At 31.3% G+C, this 23,236-nt stretch overlaps 1 protein-coding gene across 1 annotated transcript in view; it reads right to left on the minus strand.

The window, feature by feature from the left end:
* The window catches only part of LOC111038879 (lachesin-like), a gene marked incomplete at its 5' end in the record, with an annotated part of 121,306 nt that overhangs the window by 84,692 nt on the left and 13,378 nt on the right, over positions 1 to 23,236 (minus strand). Inside the window, one exon of the mRNA XM_022322141.1 lies at positions 2,770 to 2,940. Coding sequence (XP_022177833.1) covers positions 2,770 to 2,940 — 171 coding nt within the window. The remainder of the gene's footprint in view (positions 1 to 2,769; positions 2,941 to 23,236) is intronic.

Below are 23,236 nucleotides of genomic sequence, written 5' to 3' on the forward strand. Positions count from 1 at the left end.
GGACAGTAATAATATTGATAAAATCAATTGTTAGAAAGTATAAAAATTAGAGGTAATAATAAATTATTTGCAAACATTTCGTCGACAGTATTTCATAATATGCACAGCGATTCGGCTAGTCGATAGTTTGTTTTCAAATCCATGTCATATTTCATCGGTACAACAACAAAATATAGTATAAAAACCACCGTAGAACACATTGAAAAATGTTGTTTTATGACTGTGCGCATACGAACAGGATTTTAAAAACTAAATGGAGTTTTTTTTTTATTGTTCTTCGTATTCGTTATTTAAAGCTTTAACATGTATGGCATACAGAGCTACACGAGAAATAATACTTATTTGGCACAAACACGATGTTTTTTTTATGAGCAATTCATCAACATGCCTATATTTTGAACTCTAAACACAATGTATGAACACAACACACGAAACAATTTTTAAAAAAAATGTACAATTCTTCTTGGCTCGTTCGTATAAAACATTGCAATTTGGTGAACACACTATGGAATATTGAAATGTAGTAAATATGTACTCTATACACGTTTGAAGTAGGTACTTACATTAATTGTATTAATTTATTTTTCCTACCATAAACAGAATTCAATACCTCCGGAAAAATGAGTGGATTTAATTTTAGCTGTCATGTGTAAATATAGAAAGTAGGTAGGTAGAATATTAGATTAGCTGCGCGTATTGTTGCGGGCCCAATCGATCGGCCGGAAATTATGGAGAAATAAGTACTACTATAGTTAAGATGTTGAAAATTAATATTATATTTAAATAAGACACGAGTTTCATAATTACAATCACTTCAGATTATTACTCGTCTAGATAATTAATCCATCTCGCAATACTTCCCTGGCTAAGAAGCACATTCTAATATGACTTGTTGTGTCCGTACAAAGTCGATGTACCTATCGTTGTTGCTACCAAATTATGTGAGTCAGTAACACTATATTCGCGGCGTAGACGTTGTGTGAATGTATTAATCTAAGGCGGTTAACAACAACGTTTTTCCTGTCTGCTATTTTTTTTGGGGGAAATATAATATAATAATCGTTCGGTGCGAAATACAAACACTTCGATCAATGACCAACGGGTTATAATATGTCCGTACAGTGTATATTGCAGTACACACACGCACACACACACACACACACACACACACACACACACACACACACACACACACACACACACACACACACACTTTATGTATGTATGTGTATGTTTAGTGCTTGTAACATGGACGTAGAACGATCGTCGAAAGTCTTGACATAGTTTTTTCTAGCCACAAATATTAGCTTAACGCTTCTCCGCACACGTATGGCGTATCCAGACGTATCCACACGACCACTTTACAAACGAATAAGTTGCAATTTTTCCTAAAAATCAAGAATCTGATCACTGATCACCATCAGGGAAGTATCGACTCGATAGCGAGCACAGCGAACGTTGTTCGTCACATTTTCGTCAGCTACCTTTTCACTACTCTGGACAGATTTAAACCTCGGCGGGCGCGTCAGGACCGGATTATCGTCCATCCGAAAAAACGGCGTTTGCATCCCGCGACCGTCGACTTTTGAGCGGCGATGGGGGGGGGGGAGTGCTCGCTTTCAGTTTGGTCAAACTGCCTACGCCCCCCCTAATACTCTGCATTCGCTCCGCGATAGGAGCCTACCCATCTCGTCGTGCGTTTTAATCGTTTGCGCCCGACGACGACAGTGACGAAACTGCGAGGGAGATTACCTGCGAAATACCACCACCACCTCCTCCGTCTCCGCCGCCGCCGCCGACGGGTTTAATTTTGACTCATCGTCGGGTGGCCGAAATTATATTAATATATAATAGAGAGTCCTTTTCAAGAGCACGCACACTACGACAACAACAGCTGCAGCAGCGCGTACTATACCTATATATACGATTATATTTCTGGTCGTGAAGATGACATGTCGGGCCTGGTGCCGCGGGGTCGAGTTGGCTGCGACTTTAGGGTCGTAGAGTGGTATATTCAGTTAACGTCAACCTCTGCAATCTCGACACTCGGCGGTCAGGCTCGTATAACGGATTACCCGCCCCCCCTCAAAAAACTGTGTATACCGAACGTTCGCCGCGTAACAGAAACGCGACGGAATAACGGATCGTCGCAGTGCCGCGGTGCGTAATATTATACTCTGTAATTTTATATACTTTGTGGAAAGTGTATGGGTGCAACGAAAATGTTTGTTCCCGGCGTCGTGTCAATTACGCGGATTGGTCTATCACACTACCTCATAATAATGTGCCCGAGTGGATAATATATTATATTAATATTATTGTTTTAAAACTCGTGCACTATAATTATAATAGGTATCTCCTATTATGCATGTTTCTATTTGTACGGTTTAACTCGTCCGACTTGCAAGAGGTCAATGGCCCGTTCGTTTTATTTTCAGGTGGGACTTTTGTCGATTTTATTTTTCACGACAATAATTGGATCGAGCCGGCATTGAGATAGAACCTATTATACGGCTCTACCGCTCAAATGGATGACCTTACGACAATCCCGTACTCAATAACCCTATATCTACCTATAATTATATGTCGGTACCGCACAGCATTGCCGTACATATGACTAGTACAATATTAGTTATTTACATTGAATTATCATAATATGGCCAGTGGCATCTCGTCGCACGGTAAGTGGTAACAATATATTTTTCGAAATTATTTGATTCGCGTGCCCGTTTGCAGTCCAATATAATATATTATAAATGCAATACTCACGCTTGACCAAGTCTCTGGAACCGGTGCGCAGCATCAGTGGCTGGTTGTTTTCCCGCCTCCACGTGATTTTTGGCTCGGGGTTGCCGGTGGCGTGACACGACAGGGTGGCGTTCTCGGCCTCCATCAGCGTGAGGTCTGGGCTCGACTCGTCTGTGATTATATCCGGCGGAACTGGAAACGATATAGGTACACGTTATTATGAATAATGCACTACAAGTACGCACACAATCACACCGTGAGTAATGAATGGACCATGAACTAATGTGAATGGTATTATGTAAATATACGATATTATTTTCACAATAATCATCATACCATCAATGCGCATAGGCGCAGTGAACAATAATTTATTGGTTTCGAGCTGTACCAACCGGAGACGACAAGTACGTATAGTATTATAAAACACGGAAAAACTGTATAAAATCCGATATCGTTGTATATTATAGGCATACGATAATTTGAGTCCGTTTTCTGCGGTTGTGTGTGTGTGTGTGTGTTTCGTCGATAAAACTTTTACTGTTTACTGTGCACGTTAGTAGGTACCTACTACCTATACAATTTTGCAAAATCAATAGCTGTGCATACAATATTATATCTATAATACCTAATCGTAGTGTTTACTCCCGAAGAAAATGTTTCTAATTTAAAAACCGCAGAAACAATAATAAGTATATAGTATACCGTGTATTGCCTTTACACATTTATTTTAATTAAATAGGTACACACAATGCACTTTTTTAACGATTAATTTTATACCGAGAGAATAATTTATAGCATCGTGTACTTCGAAACAATATGGTTTCATTTGTTAAGCAATTGTTTTTTTTCTCCATGTTTGTGTAATTAACTCAAAAATAGTAACCTACTGTACTTTGCGCACGAAAAAATGATTATTTATTATTACGGCCTAAGACAACTCGGAAGTCGGATAAAGTCATAAACTGAGTAGTTAATGCAAGTGTGTGTTGAAATGTCATATTTTATTGTTATGCATTATGATGAATCAAATTTGGGTGTCAAGTACGGTCAAGATGTATTTTTGAAGTTTGAATTACATTTTAGGGATCATATTATTAAGATGCTTGTCCTGTACGATGCTACCAAAATGTAGTGTTGTTTACTTTTTATTGTGTGTTTGATATGTTAATTTTGGTTTTAAATTGATTACGTGTTCTGGCTTTTCGCATTTAATTGAAACACTCAAGGATTAATAATACACATGTTGTGGTCTCAGTGCTAATTTAGAGATTCGGGCACAGGCATCTAATCCTTACTAATATATTTGTAAATACTCGTTAAATATTTAATTACATTTTTAATATTAAACTGAATATTGAATTTGAATAATAATAGGAAACATTTATAATAATTACGGGTATAAATGGTATTTTAATTTATAGACGATTATTGATTGTGAACATCGTTTTAATTATATATGTTTTGTGGCCGATAGTTTTATAATTAGTTTCTTAAGTTGGGTCGATATCATAAAAGCCAATGCAAACTGTGCACAATTCTGTAGTGTATTATTAATTATATAATACTCTCGTCGTATTGGCTTAAGAATTTGAAGTATAACATGAGGTAAATCATTCGGCATGATCTCTTCGTGGTACCAGTCGGTTTATTACCGATCAGCGTTCACCCTGCAGTATCCTGGATTGAATGGGAGAAGGTATGATTGGGGTGACTATGGATTACGCTGGAATTAAATACTCATACCGGTGTCGACAACCAACGGATGGCATCGGGAGTGATAGCGAGAGCGAGAGAAAGATTATTGTGTATTGATATAATCATCATGAATATATCACTATAATTTGCAATGCTGACCTGAACGACAAAGAACATTAAATATTAATTGAAACTGTTAAGGAAAAGTTTAGAAAAAGTTTATTTGAAAACTGTTGATGGTAAATCAGTTCGAAAAAAATATCCAGGTGTTGAATTCTTCGAACACGTGAACGAATTAGAATATTTATTACCTACATTAATGGGTTGAATGAGAATAGTTTGAAACGGAAGACGTTTTACAATTTGAAAATCCTAGAAATGTCGCTGTGCTGTATAGTAGATGTCGAGAGTACAGTCATTGAGTAATGAGTAGGTAACTGAAATGGATGTATTAAATTTGAGTTAAATGGTGAATCATAGTACAGGAAAACCGATTTTGAGTAGAGATGGTGCGCAGCCTCTATTTCAAAGGGCGTAAGGCATTTTATTTTTAATGTACTATAAGTAATGTATTTTTCATATTATGTAGTAATACGATATGTTGAATTAATTATTGTCAAATAATATCATATACTCGTATGTATATTATTTAGTAATAATATTATTATAACTGAATTTTGTAGAACGCTGTAATTAGGTTTGTGGTATAATGTATAGTAAGCTTATTATTAGTTTAATTATTATGAAAATTGCACAAAGTGTTGACAAAAAGAACAATAAACGCAATGGTGTGATTTTAAGTCCACACGATTATTATTTTTTGAATCATAACAAAATAACTAAAATTGTTAAAGAAAATATCGGTTTTTTTAAATTTAATTATAAAATGTCGTTAAATGTTTAATAACAATATGTCATGTCTATAAAAATGAGGATCATATGTAATTTTATCTTTTTAGATTGCTGTCAAAACTTCTAATAATGAAACTTATATCATTACATTTTCAAGATTTTTGACATAGTAATTAGCATGAAAAAAATTTCATTCCTAATAACTACTTGGAAATCATATAAATATTTAAAACTTCAAGTATTGTAATATATATAAAATAATATTTCAAGTAATTGTGGAATGTTTTAAGTTCCTAAGGTGTACATTTTTTGAATTACAATAAAAAACTCGTTTGAGATGAAATTGATTTTTTATATATCAAGAAAGGTATCCAGTTTTTTTTCAAAATCCATACTCCAAATTCTCATCAAAAATTTATTTGGCTTTAAGCTAATTATTTTTTTAAATTCCAGTAAGAACAAATTATTTCAAATTTGTATTTATTTTTAACTTTAAAGCCTTAACTATAAACATAAAATATTTTATGAATTTGTATTTACAGTATAATTTCTACATTTCCACGAATTTGCATAACTTTTGTCTGGATTTGAACTTTAAACTTTTACTACAAGAAGCTGTGAGAATGTATTTTCGATATTTTTTAATTGCTTTAAGACCAACTTGTAAGGAATCTTAATCAAATAGTAAGCTTTTCGACTTTAAAAGCTAATGAATAATGAGCATTTAAAATGTCTATAAATAGTTCAAAAAGATCCATAATTTTCTGTTAATAATATAATATTTCAAAATTGTTATCTTAGTATTTGACGAAAATGTAAAATATTTAAGTAAAAACCTTCATTTTTGAATATCAACAAAATAAAATACTGGGTTGACGTAAATATTTTAAATTTTTTGTAATTTGTATTAATTTTTAAAAGAACTAAGAGTTTTTTACTTTTTTTCAATCACCACTTAATTATTATTAAAAGTATAAATAAACTGATATCGGTTTCTCTGTCATCATGAGTCGTCGATTCAATAAGGGAAAATGGTAATTCAATAACTAAAAAATCATAACGATTGAGTATTATGGATGCAAGCCAAAAGGTTATATTGACCTAAATAATATTAAAATATTGTAAACTTTACATTTGTTTGATGCCTGTTTATTGCATTTGACATATTGTTTATGAATCAAAACTTGGAAAATAAACCTTTTTTAATATTCGAAAAAACTTAAAACATATTATACTTTCATATTAATATGATATCTTATACAGTCAAGCAGGTTGTTTCCGGAAGGAAATGTCCAGTGAAAAGAAAAACTTATGCTTACAAAATATATATTAATTCTCTTCAAAGTGGAACGATTGGCTGAAATGGTAATAACATTTCGAGATATTATCAAAATAAGTCAATGAATGAATATAAATAATGAAGTGGCATTTTTAAAAAAAAAAATTGTCATTCATATATGATGTATCAGGTATCTATTGTATAATGTATGCATATTAAATATAATTATTTACTATTGTTACTGGGGCAAGGTACAAACAATTTACAGTAATAGCACTGCGTGCCCTTTTTTTTTAACTCAGGAGTCTACAGCTATTAAAGGGATTAATTTGGATTTAATCAAATGTAGTGAACTTAATAATATACTAACGGCTATGGCAAGTGTATACACAATAAATGTTGATTACTTTGAAGAGTATTGTTTAAAAACTGCAGCAAAGATGTTTATTTCACTTTACCAGTGGCGGTGTTAAAGAATTGCGACGGCGTACATAAAACTATATTACACAGCGCTGATGTCATTCGATTTACTTCACTTCCAATTGGCAATAATGATAAAAACCGTGAACATTTTTATATTTATACTAAACACAGCATATTCCAGGTTGTATTGTTGTTATTTATTAAACATTTGATGCAATGATGAATATCGTGTTCGATAACAGTACCTGTCTAAGTGGATTTCAAGGTTTATATCGAAACTGTAAGACAATTATAAGAAATTAAAATAATTTTTAAAATTCCCAACGTTTCTCAAAATAATTTATCGCTAATTACGTTTTTCATGATTATTATAAATACTATTATACGAATAAATTTATATAAAATGTTTGCTTATAAAAACACTACTGGGATTTTTCAAAAATTACGTTTTTGATGTGAACATCCGTAAATGAAACATGTACTTTATGTGGGAAGGAAGGTCTAAATCAGTCTTTCTCGAAAATTAGAAAATTATTGATTCTCAAAGTGGTCGGTGGATGGAATTAGTTTGAAAATCTGTCGTCTAGTTGAAACCTTTGAAAGATTTCTATAATTGCAAATAATTTTACAATGGAACAAAAAAAATTAATAAATAAATAAAACTAAAAAAAAATTTGGTATATTTATGTTGTTAATTTATTATATTACATTTTTTTAACCTATTGACTTAAAAAATTGCCTATGTGGGCTATGTAATATCGAAAATCGATAAATATTTTTGTTTCGAGTTGTTGCGACTGAAATTTAAAAACAAAACAAAAACTGTTCTACGATTATACAAAATTATTAAAAGTGTATTGTGTAATGTGTATGCACACCGGGAAATAACTTCGTTATTAAAGAATTCACAATTTAAGGATAATATTTATAAAGTTTATTGTTTAAATACATGGTGATTTTTCAAGTATGCTCACCGATATTTGTATTAATTAACAACTACTTTATTTGAATTCCAGATATTTTTTGTAGTGTCCAGTGGAGATACTAACTTCTGTTTTTTCAAATGTGAACCTTTAGAATTCTTTTCTACTGTAAATTATTTAAATTTTGTGTACCTGCCTTTGGAAGATATGGTGGCAATGGCGAGTGGAAGTTTTAATTTTTAATATAAATCAATCAACATTTACAATTTATAAAAATAGTCCAAGTATAATAAACATTAGATCTAATATTACATAGTTATTTTAAATTTAAATATCACTATTTGCAAAGACTATTATCTTCATAATAAACATTTTAACAATTGAAAAACTACCGTTTCAACTTTTGAATGAAGTACGTAAAAGTTTTTAAAAAACATATCCACTAAATAATATATCAGCAAAAAAGGGGGGGGGGTTCTCATTTATCAAAAAAACAGATGTTTAAATCGCCACAAATGTATCAAAACACTCTTATGGTCATAAAAAAATTTTAATAGTTTGAAAATAAAGTCTGTAAGTTGTTATACTTCAGAATTCTAAAAAAACTGAAATTTGAATAAATTCACAGCATTATACGAAAAAACGGGAGTGAACAGGGCCGGTGAATCATCGGAGATATTCTACGCACAGTTATTTGCTTCCGCAGTACGTCTATCCGTTATCTCGCCTAGTCAATATTGAGCAGATTTTTCTGCAGCCTGCGAGCGCTTACGACACATTTTACCCCCCCCATCGCGAGCACGCGGCTAAACATCCATAATAGTTTCCCTATTAAATACGAGATAAACGAGCCCATAGGTGGAACGTGAATATCACACATACATTACGCGACACCGTATTGCATAAATAGCCTCAATTATTATTTTCGTATGGCGATTGTGCGACGGCGGCGGCGTAAATAAAACGATTCCATTTTCGTATATACGCACTGTGTACAAACGTTGTTTCCGGGCACACGCGCACCGTTTTATAGTGTACAACAATAATATTATTATATTTGTATATACTTACGGCACGATATATTATTGTACCTACCGTATGTATTATTATTATTATTATTCTATAGTTGCGAGTGATAACATAATAATATATTATACTTTACATCGTATTATAATATTACATACTTATTATTTATGAATTTTAATATTATTCGAGATTCTCAGACGCCAGAAAACGAGTGGGGGTTAGTAGATTTTTGCTTTTACACAATATATTATTATTCCAATTTTTACTTGCGAGTATTATATATTATTTTAAAATTCGTACTATATTTGTCATTTGTATGCATAAAATATAATACAATAAATAACGAGCTCTATGCAATAACCGGTAATTAAAACCTTCTCTTTTTTATTTCAGCTTTGGTCTAGTTATTTCTTTCTGTAATATATTAATTTTTTTTAGATGTAATTAAAACGTAGAATTTTGAAATTATGTGCAAAAAAAATATGTTATTGTTCTTTCTTCGGTTAGACGACAATGACTTTTTCGTCATTAAGTATTCTACGATAAAATGTAAAAGCAGAAAATTCATCAATCCCTGTTCGTAATAAAAAAACATTAAAACAATAATTAATGTAAACATGAGCACATTGTTAAATTTTACATTGATGTTCAAATTAATGTTTTATTTATCATTAACAATCGCAATTGTATTTGATGATTATGAGCTATTTATATGATTCATCGAGTATTTAAATTCTTATTAATCAGTACAACTATTAATTTACCATATTCAGTTGTTAATTAATTGTATCTCGTTAGACTGTGATGTTAACATAAAATTAAATAGTATTTAGTAAAAAGTTAGGTATACTTGCACAATTTTTTTTTGCTGTTTGCGTATTTTTACGGTAATTAACAGCAAATATTTTATGATTTTAAATTTCACAATTTATGAAGGTAGATAATTAAGGAAGCCAGATGATTTAATGAAGGAAAACTATAATAAACAAACCATACTAGGAAATTGAGAAAATAAAAAAGAAATGTTAAATTCCTTAAACATTTTCTTATTTTTTATGTACATTACATAATATTGTACTAATTAGCTATATAAATTCTCGATGGTTAATTATTTTTTTCTTCAGATGTATTTGAAAACTTTATTTTATCTAAAAATATTTTGAAAAAAACAGATTTATTTCAGTGATTCTTTCAAACGCAGCTGCAGGTGAAATAATTTAAGGTAAATGCATGAAAACATATTAAAACTGAAAACGATTTTATAAGAATAGATACAAGTTCAAGCTTGTTATTGAATATATTTATGAAAAGGAATTTAATAGTAGAATATTTTATCCCTCCCTAAATTATTTTTCATGGGCCACCCTGTTTCAATAAAATATTAAGTTATACATTTATATACGCCTATACGTAATATTGACTGGTTAATATGAAATACAATTTACAAAATTCTAACTAAACGCTAAGAATAGGAAAGTGTTACATATGAAATTTATTTTTAGAACTATGCATATTATTATGTGCAAAATTATTATAATAGTTTCAAGAAGGCAATAAAAAACCAAATATAATACAATATCTTATTCATTAATTTATTAACAAGCAATATATTAGTTAAATAAATATGATCTAGAGCTTCACACAGTTAAAAAAAATATTTTATTTTTTCCGAATGAAGTATGGTGAATAGAAATACACATTAATTCTTATAAGCTACGTTTAATATATATATTATATTTAATACAAATATTATTATTAGCTGTGAAAATGATTTGAACAAAATGGTTTGGTTAGGAAAGTCCATTCATTTTGATGGGAAGGAATGTTTTTTTTTTTATGTCCAACTGATGGGGAAGAAGGTTTTATTTATATCCAACTTTAATTATTAACGACATAAAAAAAAACCAGTTGAATAAACCACAAAAGTTTAATGTGATATATTCATTTTTATTTACACACTTACACATTTATATATACATATATATATATTTCATGTAATATAATTGTTAGATATAATACTATTAACAATTTTACAACACATTCTTCACGAATATGGACCGCCGACAGTCGGGCGTCAAGTAGTTAATAAAATGTGTATTGTTTTCGTTTGAAAACGTCATGTTTCTATGGCTAAGGGGTCGCAAAGTGAAAGAAAACAACTCCGAGGCGGACAGTGAGAATATTTGAAACAAATAACGAAGAAAGAGAAAGAATAAAAAAAAGCATCGTTATATAGCTACGGGCATTCTGAAAAGAGAAAACAACAACGGTTTCGCGATGTTTAAAGTTTCGACCAAGTTCCCGTTTTAGAAATCACTTTGACTGTCAATGTGATTTCGATAAGAACTAACGGGGAAATCGGTTTTGAACATTCCTTCGACAACAATTTCGAATTCTCGACAAAAAGCGCTCCTTGTCGCCGCTCCACCGTGCCGCCGTCACGACCACGACGACGTTGCAGTTGGAACGCGTAGGAATTTCATTTTTTAGGTAATTTAAAAACTATTCGTGTAGGACATTTGAAGATATCGCGTTTTGTCCAGAGAGCAACCATCGTACAAGGATCGAACATATTATTGTTGTTGCAATGTTTTTATCGCGAAGTTCACACAATATTACTATACGCGTATGGCTTGTGTGCAGTTCGGGGTTAATTATTTTTCCTATTTCCTATATTGTTTTTGGAAACAGGTGGAAACAGCGAATAATCAATGCGATAGACATATATGCAGCGCTAGACAGGATAAGCGTACTACCTGTCCATCGAGTTTCAGTACTCTTACTAGCATAAAAATCGTTAAAATGGGTTGAAAAAATTGAGTTTAGAGTACTTATTACCACCAATATTTAGTCAGACCCACCGAGTTAGACCCGGTAATTCGCTGGGTTTACCCTATCGTTTTAAACACACACAATAACATTTTATAGCGGTACATGCATATTAGTATATTAAAACTGCTATATATGTAAAGTGTTAATTACTATATCACGATCACACACACGTTTGGCCTTATATATCTAATTACTCGTTTGAAAATTACCGGTCGATTTATAAAATATTGTCTTATTTTCGGAAGCGCTGCCACTATAATCGTATATTATTTAGTCAAGATCTAATAGGACGAAATCAAATTACACTCGCACGGCACGAGAAATATATTTTCAATTAGCAGCGGCGAACAATACGGATTTTTGTTCGGCCAAGGAAAGTACACGCGTATACCTACAATGGTCAGTTATCGAAAACTTCCGGTCGCGGAATATTGAGGACGATCGACAAACCATAGACTGCTTATCGATGCACTTGGGTATATACAATAAATTCAACAGCGACGATGACGATATTATTTGTATATTACTCCCGTCGGCTTTCTGCGGCTGTTGCAACTCGTCAGACCGGTTATAATTTTCATGATTAATGCGATACGAATATTGGATTGACGTTTATACATCGTCGAGTATATCATTTGAAAATTCGAACGTCGAAATGCTTTTATACTTGCAGTATTTTACTGGCAGACGTACTGGCTGGCTCATTATTATTCTATTTATTTTTAATCATAATAATTTAATGCCAACGGCATAGTTATTAACGGTCTAATTATATTACAGTCGTCATAGGTATTCTTAATGACTAATTAATTAAAAACGTTTGACGGTTATAATTTCTACCTGGAAATGATTAAATGTATACGTCAATTAAAATAATATTATAGCAAGACATTATCAAAAAATATCGAACTTATAAAAAAAGGGTTTTAAAATTAAAGCATACTAGACACTATATAATTAGTACAAAAGTACATAATTATTATACTTTTATGACAAACGAAACTATTGAGGCACAAATGCCTAAAATACTACGTATATACGCTTAAAATAAATGTTTAGTGTGACGTTTTGGTGTAAAATATACTATATATTTATTTTTACAATCATATGGCTAGATAATAAGATAAAATCAATTAAGTTTCAGATAAAATGTTGTTATTTGTATAATTTTTTAGGCAATATGTTTGTCTGTCTTTACCCGTTACTTAATGCTCTCAAATGTAAGTTTTTATTTCATCTTTTATTAACTAATTTTTTAAATTATTTTATTTGACCTTTTTTTTTATTTCTGTAATTTTTATTAGTTTGAACAATCAAATAAACATTTCAAAATTGGACTAATTTAAAATTTAAATAGTTACTCATATTTCAACAAGAATTAGGTTAGGAATACAATGTTTTAATCTTAATTAATTATGTTAATATTCTATAGTGTTATAAATCCTTTAACATATTAACCTACTATTTTAATGAAAAACATAAGACAACATTTTAAAATTCTAATTATTGTGTCTTATTGTGTAATTTATATGATATTATTTATAAATTACAGTTAACGAAGGAACTGGTAGAATAAATGTACAAAATAGAAAAACTGAGTGTGAATCTGCTGACTTTTCGGAGTATATGTCTATGAAAAATAATTATATAATTATTTTGTTTTTGCAGGTTCAAGATAAATGAACCATTACGGTATATGTACGTATGTTATATATTTAATGAATACAATTATTGTAATTTAAACCTGGATGCGTTTTATTTTTCATAATTTTCCATAATATGGGATAATAATATATATTCTAATAATATTCAATAATATATATTATATTGTATTCTTTTTATAATTAGGTATGCATGTATTTAGAGAGTACGGAGAATTAAATAACGCTACCTTACAACTATTTTATAGTAGGTACGAGTTTAAAGAATATTTAAATTCGTAATTTCAAGTTGATAAATGCCAATCATTTCAATTTAAAATAGGATATAGTCAAATATTGAATTAAAATAAACTTTTGATAGATTTACTGATTTTTTTTTTCTTTTACGTTACAGTATAAAATTATAAAATGTATTTGGGGTCTTATTACGATATTTTAATAGTTTTTCTATGTACTCTTATACGTGTTTAACTTTACACGTTATAGTGACTGACAAATCTGTTTACTTTAGTTATAGTGCACGTGCCAAAATATAAGAAATAATTTTTAATTGGCGTGTCTTCGGAATTAAGTTCAATTTGAACATAACATACACCATGATATTTTTAAGTCCACACAGTTATTTTGTTCGTTTGTTGTAGATGTACTCGTCGAGTCATAATAACACTTCTTTCTTAAAATAAATAAGCAGCGTAACTTTAGTTTTATGGTCTTCATAAAAATATATGCTTTTTTAATACTCCAAAACTTTGAAGGTTAGGACAATTAACATATTATGTAAAAAAATATGCAAAATAAAGTAACAACATAAGAATGCTTGAATGATGGTCTAAAACTAGTCCAGTATCATTTTAGTTATTTTAGTGTTCACAAATGCCACTAAATTGCATACACGGGGCGCCGTGTTACAAAAATAAGCTAGCCGTAATTTCGTACCGCTACTTAATCACTTCCGGAATACATTTCGCATACCGAAGAGTGTATTCACTAGTGATATTCATTTCGAAAAACTTTTGCTGTATTACAATACTGTGACGCCTGCTTGATATTAACTATAGTTTTTCAAAACACCTTTTAATTAATTTTAATTTATACGTTTCTTCCTTCCAAAAATTTCAACAGCTATAGTGATTTTGCGTATCTATTAAAATAAATTATAATAACTTGTATATCTTAGTTATTCAACTCTTACTTCCCGATTAAACCCGAAGTAGTTTTTAATGAAAATTAAACGTATTATCGAATACGCACGAAGGACATTATTTGGTCATGTATATGATTTAAATTAGTAAAGTGCGCGAATGGATTTTATAGTAACCCAACTCTCTAAAGGATACAAGTACAATTATATAGCGAGACATACCAAGACTGCATCCTGTGAACCGATCGAGTGGAGAACGATAACGCGATTGGCGGAGGTGCGCATAGCAGTTTTATTTCGACTGAAGCAGTTTCCTATCGGTTAATAATAATAATAATAATAATAATAAAAGAAAAACAGCAACAAAGTCCAACCGCGATACGACCCACACGAATTGGGTTAGGTTTCTGTCTTGGTTGTCTTTCGCTTACTCGGCACACGTCTTTATACACTCGCGTTGCACAAAATAGGTGGCTTTATAGATACGAATTATATATATATATACAAGGGACATAATAACATATTCCGCTGTTAAGTAACGGGTAACGGGTGCGGGGCACATTGCAGTGGGTGGTGGTGGAAAAGATAATAACAGCATCTGCCGGGCACTAGCAGGACTGAGACCGTGACGAAGAGTAGAGTGGCGAGGGGGCGAGGGCAAAGGTTGCAGACCCGATGGCGTCTCCGCGCGCTTCACCGTCGTCCGGTCACGTTCTCCCGTTAAATCCAGTTTATGCGTGTCGCGCACTATACCCCGACCACACCTCGGTTGGTATCTTCCGGTCCGCGATCTTGCGCGTGCGAGCGAGTTCGTCTCCCGACGTCACCGGACAGTCCCTTGGGTAAATCGTCCATCCGTCCAGTGTATATATTATATGGCGCAGATGGTCTCCTCCTAAATATCCAATATCAGTCAGACGACGGACACACGCCGATGTCGAAGTCATTCCGCCGATCCTGTCGGTCGAGAAAGCTCGTCCCGATTTCCACCGTTGTTGGGCGACCGGTGCACAGAAACTACGACCAGCGGGCAATCGCCGCTCACCCGACCCGTAAGACGACGCAGCTCCCTTCGAACGGTCACCTAATCGAATGCGGCCAAAACAACAATAAGACGAGGAATGCATAAGGTGTTTGGATGTCCTCTTGTCGTCCGGTAGGCGGATATAATGTCGAGTACCCGATTTCGACGGTATTTTAATACCATGTACAGCTCCTCTATGCGAGTTGAATTTTCGTTTTGTACACATATACCACAAGATTGATGTTTTGATCGGATTTCGAGAATTAAAAGTCCCATTAGATTCACTTGCTAATCTTGAAAACGCCGTTTTGAAAACCATAAAAGTTTTCCAGAATCTTAATGCACTAAATATTTCTATGATCAGCCCACGATAAATTCATGACAGAAGTGGGTGTATATTATTATAATATTATTATTATTGCAGAGCTCATGAAAATTGTATGGAATAAAATAAAATCAACAGCTAAATATACAGTAAAAACGTTACCTAGTTAATTATTTACCATAATTGTATACTGACTTAAGCAAAATATGTACAATTATATATTTATAATTAGTGACTTGAAGCTTTTAATGGTTGTGAACTTTATAAAATTGGTTTATAAATTAATAATGTTGTTCACGTATGCAAGTTCTTTCAAATTTAAAAACACTTATGAAACTCCTACGCTTAGTCATCCTTATATTGATAACGATCAATCTATATGTTATGCGTTGGTACCTGCCCTTATTCAAACCTTATTTAAAGTATAAGTTTACCCAACGTAAGAAGAATTTTGGCACATTATTTTAATTAGAATAGTCGTTTTATTAATATTTTATGTACTTAAAAGTTTACTGCGTGTACAATATAAAAAAGTGTATAACGACCAGGATTGTATGAAAATACAAGTTAAAATATATTAAATTTTTATTGTGCAACTTTCAATTAAGTTTCTTTTATACTTAAAAGTTTGAAGTAGTTTAAAATTTGCCTGATGTAAATTTTTTTTAGTTGGCTTATAACTATAGAAAAATTAACCAATAACTTAAAAATAAATAAATACTGAATATATTAAAATATTAGGCGAAGATTAGATATTTTCGACAATTTCTTATATTGAACATGTTAAATATATTGAAATATTGAAATGTTTTGATCTATGCTTCATCGAAATTTTATGAAGAGGATTGTGAAAAATAAAACATTTTTAATAAGTCCTCACAAGAGTTTTGGTTGATCATAATCAACCTTACTTTAAAAAAAATATTGTACTTGAATTTTTTATTACGTTCATATGAATTAACGAATAAGCTAATACAGTAACTTTTGTAGCTTTAATTCTACGAATTATTATAAGGAGTACAAACCTACCGTTTTTGTTAGACATTTACGTCTACTTTTAATCTCACAAGGGTATGCAATAATTGTTTTGTAATTTTTCTTTTTTTAAGCCAGACTTTGACAACTACTAAAGTTATTATTATGATTATATCTATAAACATTTTATTAAATTGTTAAAATTTATTTTAGATGAATTCTGGGATAATACTTTAAAATAGCTATTAGCGATTTGTTGATAGTTTGCACGCTGTTGGTTATTTAAAAATGTCATGTTGTCAATTGAACTAGTATAATAATTAATTTTTTTAGTTTTCCTTTTAATTAAATGAACGTTTTAGTGTTGGTTTTTAAATGTTCTCATTAAATTATATATGCAGTGTGTAGGTTTATTATAATAATATAATGATATTAAGTAAATGGAAGTTTTACAGCATAATAATAATTTATTGGTTGATGTAAAATAAGTATTTCGTTAGTTAATAATGCGTTCAATAACGTTCAATGAATTTTAAACAATCGCATTTGTATTCAAGCAATTAGCAAACATTCAATCGACTACAGTTTACGTCCATTTCAGGTTACCACAAGGTATATAACATAATTTCTCATTTCTGTGAGACTCCCATATTGTTATCATTATCGCCATTATTATTTTAGTCCGCACATAGATCTGTCATTGAATCTATATTTAGTGTTGATTTGTTACTCAAATGTATACGTTATAATTGATGAATAATAATAGTTGTGTATATTTTCCGTTCTGTCTTTAACTTAAAACATTTGGTTTTGGTTGATGTGTTGTCAAATAATTCATTTTTTTTTTACTTTAAAATATTATGAATTGTAGGAAAGAAAAACAATATTTTTATGATTGTATAAGGATTCGAAAATTAAGGGCAAAGGTATATAATATAATTTATAAGTATTGGTATGGGCAGTAATCATCCTCAACCGATTCATAAACAGGAATAAAATAGAGTAGTATAAATTGCAGTGACTTTGAGTGCGAGAAAATAAAATAAATATTATATACCTTTCGCATATTAAATTACAGTTTAAGAGGAGAAAGTAAAATCCTTCTACCCCTAAAATAATTTACCAATCATAAATTTATACATGTAAACACAATATAATGTAACTTGAAGTAAACGCCTGTAGTGGGGGATAATGTATATTACGTGAAGATAATACATACCCTTTTCACCTCTTTACCCATCTTGTCAAAACTTAAAACAAAGCTTATTGTTAAATATTCGGTAAAATATTAAATATGGTAAGTATGATGGGGAAAATTATTTAAAAACATAATAACAAAATACTAAAAAGTCGTTACAATAATATGCAGAGTGTAATTCGAGGATTTACAAATTGCGATTTTTCCCAAGATAATAAATATATCATAAATCTGTTTTTTTATTAGGCTCACAAGGACTACATATATTTAATTTTTTAATTAGATAACATTTTTTTGTAAATCATTTTTTTAGTTTATAAATGAGTCTGCAAAAAACCGGTTTTTGTCAAGTCCCCCTGTATGGCTAATGGGTGTATCCTAACAGGACATTCTGTATAATTCAATGTTGAAAAAAAATAAAGAAGAAAAAGCTATAAAATATTAAAATGTTGAATACAATTATTCACAATTTATTTAAAACATGTAGGCAATTATTTAGGCTTGTGTGTAGTGAAATCTAATGGATACATTTTTCAAGTATCATAATAATATGTTACATAGTTGCAAGTAGAAATTTGTTCAACAGAATTTTAGCTGTGATATTTTTTTCGAATTTCGTTAAGCTTACTGTTCAGAATCTTTTATTTATTTTTTATACATACATATATTTTTTCGTTATAAACGATATTTTTGGTATACAATTTGTAGCTATGACTTGTCTTATATTTCCCTGTGGAAACGTGTGGCAGATGTACCTATCGCGTAAAATATAAACATTACAAAACCTTTAAAATCCCATTTTGTTTCCCAACTTCAATTACCAGAGTGTTATATTTTGAGTAATTGCACAAATTGTCTGAATATATTTAGAAAACTCAATGAATTTTTAGAAAACTATATTTTAAAGACAAGGACAATTTCAGAAATAATGAATTATTATGAATATATTTTTATTAGTCTGAATGAAATTTATATTTTAAAATAGTCGTTAGTTATAAAACTCAGTTATTTGTACAACGTTTGAGCCACGATAATTTTAAAAATCAGAATTAAAACTTTTAAATTGATAGTCAATGTTTAATTTACACGACCTAACCTAAGCTAAGGAATGGTGAGAGTTAATTGTACAGTATTATTTTATTTTTGAGTTTTCTAAATCAATATCAGTACATAGAAAGAAAAAGACAAACAAATCCATAGAAATTTAGTCATAGGACGTAATTTGTTAAATTCAAATTATAGGAATAAATACATTTATTGTTCAAGTTTAATATATTATTGATTTTTGAAAAAATATTTGATGATACTATTTTTCATTTTAAAATGGTTACGAAATCGAAAATATTTTAATGTCATATAGTTAATTTAAGAACAATTTGGTGAAAAAGATGAATAATCTCTTAAACATGAATGGAAATAAATATAAACGCATGAATAGGAATCGTTAGTGTAATGATAGAGAAAATAACAAGAAACTGACATAATTTATATTTGATTTAACGTTCATGAGATGAGGGATACTCAACAGTAAAATGTAGGGCGTGTGTACTGCGCTTTTGATAAGAACACATAGATCAAGTCGAATAGGACCGAAATGAACGATGTAAGATCACAGACATGAACTTATAGATGTGAGATTTAAGGTCGTATATTATAATAATATGCTTGATTTCGTATTGAAATCTTTCTTTGTATTTGCGTTACTCGAAGTAAGTGTATTGCAAATCATGGCCTGCGTTTTCCATTTTGATCTGATCTAACATTTTTCATATTTACAGCGACTCAGAAAACGATGGGCCTCGGTAGCCGACTACCAGTGTTCGGTACTTAACTGGTGTCCTATACAACGGATACCTTTTAAAGTTGATAATTGTTTTTATTTAATTATTGCTGTTGGTTTTAACGAAAATCAAATTGTGAGTATGTCGGCAATTTAATGAGATAATGCACTACACGAACAAGTAATTTATATTATGTATAAAACACACGAGATAATTAAATAAAATGTTTTATCATTATATATCATTATTATGACAAATATTAAGAATCATTCAAGAATCACACATTAATATATTATAGGTACCTATACAGGTAATATCTCTATTACTAACATAAGTATTTATTGACGTGGAATGTATTATAATGTAAATTTGCTTACCGATTCCTCAGTTTTCTAAATACATTTTTCATAATCAAGAAAATACTTCCAAGGATGTGTTAAGTTTTGGATATTTTCTCTCGAACATTTTTACTCCCAAACCTAGATAATATAATAACGTAGTTGTGCGATGATTCGAAGTCGTAAATTATACAAACGATGTGGTTAACCACGTACATGGATACATATACTACGGTCACGGGCGGCAGCTTACGTAATGTGTTATATTGGTCGATTCGATATGGTGTTTTAAATTGCACCTATAAAAAAAAAAATTGGTCTTTTGTCGACCACTTGGGGCGCGTGGAATCTTCGCGATCGTCGTCGCCGTCCCGCCGAACGCTGCACTCGCACAAAGAAGTCGATTACTTCTTTATAGGTGGCGTCGGAACTGCCTTTTTTTCGAATAAGTTTCCGGTCCAATCTAGATACCTCGGTGGGAGGGTCGCGCAAGAGGAATGAATGTCGATATAAAAGAAATGCATTTTCTCTACACCCGCGGTTGTGTCGTGCAATTTGTTCGGCCACCCCACATGTACTGCTAACAACATGCGCGTAATTGCAAGTCGTTTTGGCGGCTAGAAAGAATATTCAATTCCGAGCTTCCGATCGTGGAAAACTACTGCACATCAGGTGTACAATATTAGCTACGATACAATACACTCGTCCAATAGCTGAGTCTTATAATACCTCCGAATCGGCAGAAATATTCATGTCGGTTAGGCTTTTTAGGTTCCTAGGAAACATATTGGGATGCGTAGTCGAAACAAAGGCGACTCCGCGTGGACATTATTTAGTTTTCGTCAAGTATCGATTACCATACTATTGTCATTGTTGCTTTGAATAAACTAACACGTTTTAGAAACAGTAATATTTTAAAAACTAAAGCACAAGGCATGTTAAATAAGATTACTTTTTTTTATGACATCGTCGTGTTGTGGTAATCCATTATCGTACATGGTTGGTTGTATTTTGAATAACTTTTATCGAAGTCAAATAGTTAAAAAACGCACTGTAAAGTGCTAATGTTATTGCTTATACGTTTTACAATTCTTAATGAATTGCCGTTTTGCGAGACTAAATAATAGTCACAACCGTGGAAGTACTATTTTCGGGTGCTTATGTATAATGTGGTGAAAAAAATTAATGTCGTAGTGTCTTGTACGTTAAATTACTAAAATATTGATGAATAATTTCAGTTCATTGATGTAACCTTTTTTTGTTAATTTTTTTAGTTTTATCGTACTCATCTAACACTAATTTATTTGTATTATACTTTTGGAGAGATCTTCGGTTAAATTTACTTGAATCATAAAGCGGGAGGGAAGATGAATATATGGGGTAAATGTTATTGATGATGCTGATGCATAACTTTTATCTTACAAGTACCCAAGTACGTAGAGAGCAGTCTTGTGGTCACACAAAGCTGGGCCAAAAAAAGGAGAATCGCCGTGAAAGTTTATATAACCAAATTATTTACGGTTGTAACAATAATACGTAATCCCAATCAAAATACGTCTTGTCTTAGGTCAGTTTATTTTGAATATAAAACAGACCTAGTGGACAACAAATTGTTTTGCTTTATAACCTCATTATCGCGTTAACGATGTACAAAACTCTCAAAAATTGTGTTACGTATAGTTAATACTGAAACGGTTTCGGTGATTTGTGGATAACTCACAGGACTTACGAAGTCATTGGCTTGGTGTTGGCAAACCAAAATGCGGTAAGCAACGGCTGTGGCGTCGGTCGAGGTGAAAGTGGCTGGCAAACGGCCATAGACATTCGCGACGAAAATATTACGTATTGCGATTAATATAATATGTGTTTAAAATATGTGTTATTATTTATTACGAATATTACGTGTCTGACGTCTGCGTAGTATACAACGAAAACGATGGCAAAACAAATTGAAGATAAACACTAGGTAAGTAAATAATTAATATCGTTATAATATTATGTAGGTGTGGTAGTATGGTACATGGATTTTAGATGATCGACGATCGACAATGGCGTAAGACCGTCAACAGAAAATCGCATAGGACGTTCCACCGACCGATTGTGCTTAATTATTTTTATCGTGGACTCCATCGTCCATCTATTAATAAAGCAGTAGCGTGCACTGCTCTACAAAATCGACCAATCCAATTAGAGTATCCACTGCATACCGAAGACTTCAAAAGAACCGACGTAAAGACGACATCACAAAGGTTCAAACTATAAACACGCACCCACATCCACCCACACAGTGCAGTGTACAATCTAAAGAGATCTTTGTCTGTGTCCGTCGACCTGGTATCTGAAAACCCGCCGCACATAATTGTATATAATAAAATACTTTACCCACTTATAATTTTATTTCGGATGTATCTGCATAATATTATGCACTTTACGTGGACGTATTGGGCGACTTGACGTGGAAGGAAGGCTATAACTTGCGGAAGGGGGGGGGTCTAAGGGTCAGTAAATCCATTGTATCTATGGTTCTTAATATTATATTATTATAATATTAGTTGTTGTATAAATTCCAAACCGCAATTTTTGTCAAAAGATGGGCTTTGACTTTTGGCATAAAAAAAATTTGATCAAAGATTTTACCATGGGCATTTTGCAACTTTTAACTCTGGTTTTATTCTTCAATTGTAAGTTTATAATATTTTAAAACGGTGCACATAAAAACATGTGAAACCATAAAACGTACTACAATGATAATTTTTACATTTATTTTGAATAAAATGCTATAGGGTTATTGAGTGATGGTGCTGTAGCTCTTATTAATTTCTAAACGCATTCAATAAAAAGGTATATCGATGCGCAGCATATCAAAACAAAATATATTGCTTCTAGATAGATAATAATGATGTATCAACGTTCTAAAAATTAATTTAGCACGTTTTCAAGTTATTTCCTTTGAGGACGGACGAAATTAAACTGATCGGAATGAAAGGACTACTACTATCATACACAAGAATTTAT

The sequence above is a fragment of the Myzus persicae genome, unplaced genomic scaffold, assembly GCF_001856785.1.
Source record: "Myzus persicae strain clone G006 unplaced genomic scaffold, MPER_G0061.0, whole genome shotgun sequence".
NCBI lineage: Eukaryota > Metazoa > Arthropoda > Insecta > Hemiptera > Aphididae > Myzus > Myzus persicae.